This window comes from Physeter macrocephalus, chromosome 3 (assembly GCF_002837175.3).
Source record: "Physeter macrocephalus isolate SW-GA chromosome 3, ASM283717v5, whole genome shotgun sequence".
Classification (NCBI taxonomy): domain Eukaryota; kingdom Metazoa; phylum Chordata; class Mammalia; order Artiodactyla; family Physeteridae; genus Physeter; species Physeter macrocephalus.
In genome coordinates, this window is record NC_041216.1 from 3,418,254 (window position 1) to 3,427,216 (window position 8,963).

The 8,963-nt window shown below is 46.4% G+C and overlaps 1 protein-coding gene across 1 annotated transcript; it reads left to right on the plus strand.

Moving 5' to 3' along the window:
* The first annotated feature begins 6,218 nt into the window (after positions 1-6,218).
* LOC102992943 (general transcription factor IIF subunit 2-like) lies at positions 6,219-8,307 on the plus strand. The gene is made up of 2 exons (XM_055081978.1): positions 6,219-6,316; positions 7,415-8,307. Exon 2 carries the CDS (start codon positions 7,504-7,506, stop codon positions 8,275-8,277), a length of 774 nt encoding a protein of 257 aa, XP_054937953.1. The 5' UTR covers positions 6,219-6,316; positions 7,415-7,503; the 3' UTR covers positions 8,278-8,307.
* Positions 8,308-8,963: the final 656 nt, after the last annotated feature.

Here is an 8,963-nt window from a genome sequence, read left to right on the forward strand (position 1 = left end):
TGTGGAGTCTCTTATATAAAAATAATACGATCTCCATTTATATTTGATGTAAGGAATGGGAATGGAGACATACGCTAAACTCAGGCAGCAAGATAACCAAGACATGGGAGTAGCTGAGAACCCCATCTTGAGAAAGAGACCCTTACCTGAGGGAGGTGCCCCTCCAGGTTGTATGCCTGCTGGTCATCATCCAGTAGCCCCCACGTCCACCAGGTCACCAGGATGCTGCGTACCACATTCCCAGGAGTTCTGGGATGGGCCAGGTGCCCCACTGGTAGGGACACAAGGCCCCATGATGGAGAGTAGGAATCATCAGGCCTGGTGAGGGCTGGTTGGGGCAGATGTCCTAGCAGGAGCAGGGGTGGCTTATCTGGGCCCAAGGCCCATGCAGGTTGGGGAAGAAGCAGGGTGAGGAGGAGGGGCAGGGGTCAAGGGAGGCGTGTGGGAGAAGAGGGGAGCAAGTCGGAAGGGGCGGCGAATGAAAGGGAGAGGGAAAGGAGGAAGGCAGGTGGTAGGAGGAGCAGGGGTACAGGCCAGGGTAGAGGTGACCCAGGCAGGGAGGTGGGAAGGGGCAAAACTGGTAAGAGGAGGGAGACAGTCTGGGCATGTGGTAGGAAGAGGACCAGTTTGGTCTGAGTAGCTGGTGACTGAGGCAGGCACAGGATGAACAGACTGGGAAGTCATAGGGACAAGAGGCAGGACAGGAGGAAGGAAGTGAGCTGAAAGCTGAGCCGGGGCAAGGAGAGAAGTATGATGAAGAGGAGGTTGAACAGGAATGAGACAGGGCAGCTTCTTCTTCATGGCTCTCCATTGAGAAGTGATGGGCTCAGAGTTCTGCATTCTTTCTTTGCTTGATGCCATTATGACTCAGATTCCATCAACAGAGAGTCCAAAATTCTCTGACATTTTGACTTGGAAGATACCTTTGAGATCCATGAGTACAGCTTTCTCCATCTTATAAATTAAGAAACAAAGGCCCAGAGGGTTGTCCAAAGTCACCCAACAGTTAGTTAGGGGCATAGTTTGGGTAGACTACAATCCAGAGCTCATAAAAACAATCCCAGGCTGACCAGGGAGTGGGTCAAAGTGCAGGGTTCTCCAGAGTGTGGAGGGGGCCCCTCTGGTCATTAGGGCCCACACTGGATAGAGGCAATGGAGGTGCCCACTCTCCATCCTTGAAAGGCACCTTCTATCCCTGTCTAGCCGTCGTCAGAACCTGCAAGAAGCCTCTTATCTTCCCACCATGGAAAAGCCCGCTGCATATGCACAGAAAAGGGACTGAACATGAAGGAAACACTAATGCTGACCAGTTCACCAAGCAATAACTGAGCTCAAACGGCCCTGGGGTATGGGCACTGGGTCAAGGAGAATTTAGAGCCTCCCTCTAGTCATTGCATTAGACACTCCCACACGTTCCTCACTGTTTGTCTCATTAGACTTTCACCAGACAGGGATGGTACCTCCATTTTAAGGAAGAAGAAACTATGCCCAGAGAGGCAAAGACACTTGCCCAGGGCACACAGCCTTGAGTAACAATACCAAGACCAGAATCCTGGCACCTGTTTCTGTGCTCTTTCCATTAAATGACTACACTGAGAAGTGGGATGGGAACACCAGGGGACAAAAGCCCCCGCACCAGAATGAGAATTTGGTTGAGTTTAGAATTTTAGGTTCCATGTTATTTTCTCTCAGAAATTTGAAGCTATTGCTTCACTGTATTTTTAGAATGAGTATTGTAAATTTTCCTCTGAACTCAGAAGTCAACATGATGCCTACTCCATTGATAGGGAATCTGTTTTCTTTGTGCTTTTAAGATTTTTTTCTTAATCCTTGGTTTCTGAAATTTCATTACAATGTCCCTTTTTCAGTTTATTCTTCCAAGTCCTTGGTGAGGTCTTTCCATTTGAGGGTTTCATCAGTTCTGGGAAATCCCTTTGAGAATTGCTTGAGAGGTCTCTCTTCTCCAGTATCTTCTCTTCTTCTGGAACTCTTATTTGATGGATGTTGAAATTTCTGGACCTGTCTCTTAACTTTCCTTTAAAACATTTTATATCTTTGTGTTTGGGGGATATCTTTTGAAAGAATTCCTCAGCTTAATCTTCCAGCTCACTGATCTCATCTTCACCTGCATCCACGCTGCTATAGGGCCTCTTCTAGTGAATATTTTCTTTCAGATTAAGTTTTTGATCTCCAAGCTCTTTAGCTGATTAATGTCTATGATGCTGTAACCTCTTTCATCTCTGAGAATACTAATTTTTCTAAAGTCCTATTCTGCTTGCTCTGTTTCCTTGGGCTCTTCTGTCTCTGTTGTCTCTCTCTCTTCTATGATTTTAGAATTCATCAAATGTTTAGGATTCTTGTGCACTCATTTTTGTCACTGACATGTCCTGTTAACTAACCTAGTTATGGTTTGCAGGGACTCCTAACAGTTTCTGGTCCACTGGCAGAAACACTTGTTGGTTACTAGCATTGTAATAGATTTATTAAAATATTTTTTCTTTCTTTTCTATGATTCAGGGCAGAAGAGGGAGGCTATAGTATTATTAAGCCTCCCACCTGGGACCAGAACTTCTGCTTTATCAGTGTATCCTGTGCTATTACCTTATGTATGTATGTATATGTGTGTGCAAGCACCTTTCCCTGAACTCTTAATAGGCTGTATTAATTAGCATTCTCCAGAGAAACAGAACCAATAGGAGATATAGATAGATATGGATATAGATAGATATAGATTATATAAATTTATGTTAATTATATTATAATAATATATTAGTGATAATATATTATTTAGTATATGTATAGTCATAATATATATTTAGATAACATTTATAACATTTTTAATTAAAATAATATATTAATGTGATACTTACTATATAGGAATTTATTATAAGGAGTTGGTTCATACAATTATGGAGGCTGGCAAATCCAAAAACTTCAGTGTGGGCCCACAGGCTGGAGAACCAGGTAAGCTGATGTTCTAGTTTGAGTCTGGAGGCCATTTGCTGGAGAATTCTCTCTTGCCTGGAGGAGGCCAGTCTTCTGTTCCATTCAGACCTTCAACTGATAAGTCGAGGCCCATTCACACTATGCAGGGCAATCTGCTTTAACAAAAGTCCACCTATTTAAATGCTAACCTCACCCCAAAACACCCTCACAGAATAATGTTCTTGTTGATTGTTAGGACCTTTATATATAATCCAGTTATTAATCCTTTGTTGGTTTTAGATGTTGCACCTATTTCTTTACAGTCTGTCATTTGCCTTTTAGTTTATGGAATCTTCTGTAAAGACATTTTCATTTTTGTGTAGTTAGGTTTGCCTAAGTCTTACTTCATGATTTGTGTTTACCTCAGGAAAACCTGACAACCACTAGGTTACAACAAAAACGTTCTCCTCTGGTTCCCCTAAAATGTTTACATTTAGCTCTTTAAGGCAGTAGAAGTAGAGGTTAGGAACCTGGATGCTGAAAGAGACTGCTTGGGTTGGAATCATGGCTCCCATTATGAATATGCTGAAATAAAATTAGTTTCATATGAATTTTGCCTATTTAATCAACAAATATCTTTTAAGCACATATTTGATGCCAGACACTGTTTATATAGTACAGCAGTAAACAAAACAAAAACCCTTACCATTATGGAACTGACACTCTAGTGGACAACAAGCTAACATTTACTGAGCCCTCACTACGTCACTCACTTTACTAAATCATTTAATCCTCATAACAACCTTATAAGGTAGGTACTATACTATTATTATTCCCATTTTTCCGATGAGGAAGAGGAGGTATGGAGAGGTTAAGTGACACCTCCCCACCCCCACCCCAAGGCCACACAACCAGTAAGAGGCAGGGTCAGGGTTTGAACTTGGGCGTCCCATCTCCAGAGCATGCGCTTCAAGCCCTCACTACACTATGCTGTCTTCTTCCGTCATCCAGAGGCAACATCTGTGAAGGTTAGGCTCTAGTTTCATACGGCCAAATAGTTTTCCAAAAAGGCAGTGCCAGTTTAGGATTCCATCAACCCTTCACTCATGCTACCAATTTTTATTGAGCAACTCCTATGCTGGCATTCAGTGAGGGACAAGACAGACACGATCTGTTGTCACAAAGTGATTACCATATAATGGGGACACAAATAAACACAAGGTCCTTAGGAAACATGTGCCCAGTGCTGACAGAGGAGACACTGTCAAGCACTAGGAGCGTACCTGTGTCAGACTTGGTGGTTCAGGAAAGAGAGAGCAAACTTCTCAGGTGACCTTGCAAGAAGAATGGCATCGCGCGGGTCACGTGGCTGGGGAGGAGCCTGTGCGGGAGCAGGGGTTGGGAAGAAGAATTAGCTGAGCCAGTGAGGTGGGGTTATTATGGCAGCAGTGTCGGTGAAAGGAAATAATAACGAAGACCTGGTGGCGAGGGAGAGCAATGGAGGTTTAATTGAGTTTACAAGCTCCTTACAAGCGGAGTCGTAGGGAGTTTCTGCAAGAGATGATGCTGAGCAGCAAACCCTTCTAGAAAGGCTTGGTAAGCCCCCTGAAAGAGAATGGATTTCATTCTATGAAAGGTGGGGAGGCTCCGGGGGCTATTAAGAAAGAGAAAGACATTTCTTTTTTTTTACATTTATTTATTTATTTATTTATTTTTGGCTGTGTTGGGTCTTTGTTGCTGCGCGCGGGCTTTCTCTAATTGCGGCGAGCGGGGGCTGCTCTTCGTTGAGGAGCGCGGGCTTCTCATTGCAGCGGCTTCTTGTTACAGAGCACGGGCTCTAGGCGTGCGGGCTTCAGTAGTTGTGGCGCATGGGCTTAATTGCTCCGCGGCATGTGGGATCCTCCCGGACTAGGGCTTGAACCCGTGTCCCCTGCCTTGGCAGGCGGATTCTTAAGCACTGCGCCACCAGGGAAGCCAGAGAAAGAGCTGTTTAGAATCACGTTTTAGGGACTTCCCTGGAGGTCCAGTGGTTAAGAATCTGCCTTCCAATGCAGGGGATGTGGTTTCGATCCCTGTTCAGGGAACTAAGATCCCACATGCCACAGGGCAACTAAGCCCACGCGCTGCAACTACTGAGCCTGCACTCTCTAGAGCCCACACGCCACAACTAGAGAGGAGCCTGCGTGCTGCAACGAAAGATCCCTCATGCCGCAACGAAGATCCCGTGTGCCTCAACTAAGACCCGATGCAGCCAAAATAAAATAAAATAATAAAAAAAACCCAGAATCATGTTTTAGAAACACTACTGTGACTCCAGTGTGTGCAATATAGTGACCGAGGAAGCAAATTCAGCGAAGAAGCTATTGCACTGAATCAGAAGAGAAAAGTAGAGTGGCCTCAACTGGGCCAGGGCATAGGGATAGTGGGAGCAATTTGAAAGGAATTAAGGAGGCTGAATGGGCAGAACTTGCTGGCTCATTGGAGCGAGATATGGGGAGAAGTAAGCTTAACACTCAAGTTTCTGGTTTAGGAAACAGGGTGGATGGGGAATACTGGAAGAGCAGGTTTGTTTGGGGGGAGAAGGCATGAGAAGGTGATGGGTCCTGGTTTTGACTATTAGGAATTATGTGCATTGCAGGACATCAGTTGGCATTTGGGTGGTCTGCCAGAAGCTCAGGAGAGAGATCTGAACTATGGTTGCCCTTTTCAGAGGATTCTGCAGAAATATAATCTTCAAAAGCTGTGTAGAGTGAGAAGGGACAGCACCTGGGGCCAAGGAACAGCAGTTATGGCCCAAGACACACTGAGGTGCCCACAAAGGAGACTGGAAATGGCAGTTTGAGAGGCAGGAGGAAACCCAGGAGCAGGGGGCAGCATGGAACCCACGGGAAGAGAATGTTTTAAGATGAAGGGAGCAATCGGGAGGGGAAAAGAGGACTTTCTGCATTGAGCCAGAAGATGGTGAGAGCAATTTTAATTCAGAGTCTAAGTGGCTGGTCGGGGACTAGGAATAACCCCTCAGAGTACCTGCCTCTCCAGCCTTTCTAAAGATGCTGAAGCAAGCTGCCTTCCCTCGAACCCACCCTACACTGGAGAACTAAGGAAAATGGGTTCAGTGGAGGAAATAATCCATTAAGCTATCCACCCTCATGGGTATGCTTTAGGAGATTTGGGGAAAAACCCATAACTGAATCAAGGTGATTGGCTTTCCAATCACCTTGTAACCCAATCCCATCAAGGAACTCCCTAAAGGTGGCAATAAATAGAGCTGTGTAGAGGGAGTGTGTTCTTCCTTCCAGGGAGAGGCAGCCTGGGGCCTGAGTGAGCCCTTGCTCATCAGGGAGCATCCTGCCTTGTAAGCCTTGCTCAGCACAGCTTTCTGCCTGCTCTGGTGAGTCTCAGCCTGGTAGAAGGGGCTTCCTTCCCGGCTTCCTTTTGTCCAATTATGCTCATTCTCTGCTCTCTATGCCTTAGGCATGAGGGCACCCAGAAAGGTTATCTTAAGAAATACAGCCTCTCGGCTCTTTCTGGTTTAAATGGATTTGGATTTGAATTGGAAGGTTTCCCCACTTAGGTCAGAGAGAATATGGCAGAGCAGAGGCTGCTGAAGCTACAGTGGTGGTGGTTGATCCACGGTGGGCTTCAGGAGCTGTGAGGCAGGATTGCTCTGCCTGCGAGTCAGTTGCAGACGGCTGTGCTCTGGACCTCAAAATATAGGCCTGGGGAAAAAAAAGAAGAAGAAGAAGAAACAAAATATAGGCCTGGAACCTGCTAACCTCTGTGGCTTCGATGTCTCTGGCAACAGCTGGTGTCAGGGTCTCTCCCTGTGCTCAGGCCAGGTCGGCAGGGAGGACGTGCCCCCAAGCCAAGGCCCTCCGTGCCTCTTATTTTGTGTGGAGGCAGGAGGGCAAAGCAGGATATCTGAATTCTGGCCGGTGGGACCGTGGGACCCTGGCGGGGCGCGGGGCATGGTGTCCACCTCCACTCCATTTTTTCACAACAAACAAACCAATCAAATAAGACCTTTCGTTCCTTCCAAAAAATAAAATAAAATTATTAAACGCCTACAGCACTGAAAGCCACAAACTCTACCCTCATGGCGCTTACAGTCTAGTGGGGAAGAGATACGATAATATAATAAATATATAAAATATAAATTATCTAGGCTATTTCACGTTGACTGGTGCTCTGGAGAAAAATAAAGCAGGGGAGCGGGACAGGGAGAAACAGGGTGGGAGGGAAGGCGTTTAGGAGATGCCTGTGTCTTAGAAAACTCTTCACATCAGTAGATAGGAGCTCCTGTCATTTTAATTGCTGAAGTACTCCGTTTTCAGGATGTGCCACACTTGTTTATCAAACTCCCCACTTTTATGATGGTTTCCCATCTTCCCTTATTATGAATCATTTGACAATTGTTGCATAGCACTCTTTAGATTCTAACAAGGATAACATTTCTGAAGTCAGCATGTGTTTTATATTTCCTTGCTAGGTTCCTGGATTCCAGCAGCTGGTTTTGGTGTCCTGCTTCCCTCTTCATCCCTAGCTGGCCCACCCTCTGCACCCTCAGCTCAGGTGCACATGGCCTCCAGAGGGAGCAGACCCAAGCCCCAGAGCATTCCACTCAGCTTGGAGGGAATCCAACAGAACCAGCGGATGTGGCTGGTGAAGCTTCCTAAATACCTGTCACAGCAGTGGTCTGAAGCTTCTGGAGGCGGTGAAGTAGGGAAGCTGCAGATTGCCAAAAATCAAGGAAAGTCTGAAATCTCATTTATTTTGAATAAGGAACTTGCGGACATTCGGGGTACAGATGGACAACCTGTCCCGGTCATTGCTCCCAGGGAGCATCAGCTTGTCTTGCAGGGGGTCAGAGGGCAGGTCCTCACAGTGCTGACCGAGCGTGCACCGGATCAGCTCTCCCTGGAAGGAACGGTGGTACACCGGGGAGAATGCAGACCTGCTCTGAGTGAAAACTACATGAGGCTGAAGAGAAAGCAAACAGAGGAGTCTTCCAAACCTGCCAGAACCGTACAGAAACTGGAGAAGGTAGTCACGACCAATTATAAACCTGTTGCCAATCATCAGTACAATACTGAATATGAGAAGAAAAAGAAAGAAAGTGGAAAGAGAGTGAAGGCTGATAAAGACCAAGTTTTAACCTTGCTATTTGCTGCCTTTGAGAAACACCAGTATTATAACATAAAGGACTTGGTAGGCATCACTATGCAACCTGTGGTGTACCTGAAGGAAATCTTGAATGAAATCGGTGTTCGGAATGTAAAAGGGCCCCACAAAAACACATGGGAGCTAAAAGCAGAGTACCGGTATTATCCGGCAGCAGCCAAGAGTGAATGAGACAGCCCTTTGTCAAGAAGCGTCAGTACGGGTTTCCCTGGTGGCGCAGTGGTTGAGAGTCTGCCTGCCGATGCAGGGGACATGGGTTCGTGCCCCGGTCCGGGAGGATCCCACATGCCGTGGTGCGGCTGGGCCCGTGAGCCATAGCCGCGGAACCTGCGCGTCCGGAGCCTGTGCTCCGCAAATGGAGAGGCTAAAAGTGATGTGAGCTCTGTGTTATTATTGCTAAGAGATAGGGCGGTTAAATATCTTTTTCAGTATTCACATTTAGATTGTAAAACATGGAAATAAAAAAAAGATGTAAACGGAGAAAATGTTGTCTGAGGACTGCCCGTCTTTGCTGCGTCCCCAAAGAGCTCAGCCCCTCTCAGTCTAAAGAGAAGGGTCATCAGAAACTGGACAGGTTGGGACCGGGGTGGGCCTGGGGTGGAGGGTAGGGTTGGCTGGGGTAGGCATGGAGGCGGCCTTCCATCAGTTAGACTGGCGGGCCCCAACTCACGCTCATTGTTTCTGTTCTATTACGAACGCTTGGAATAAATCTGACCTTTCCATCTTCATAACATTCCCTCCTGGAAACCATGGTGTCAGCTTGAATGAATACTATATTTTCTACCACCAATTTTCTCCTTGTTTTCTATAGTTTTTCTAGGAAGTAGCTCTTAGGTCCTCCCATACTCTCCCTTCCC

Excerpts from the sequence above, each read along its gene's own strand:
- LOC102992943 (XM_055081978.1), top strand. The coding sequence starts at position 7,504 with ATGGCCTCCAGAGGGAGCAGACCCAAGCCCCAGAGCATTCCACTCAGC.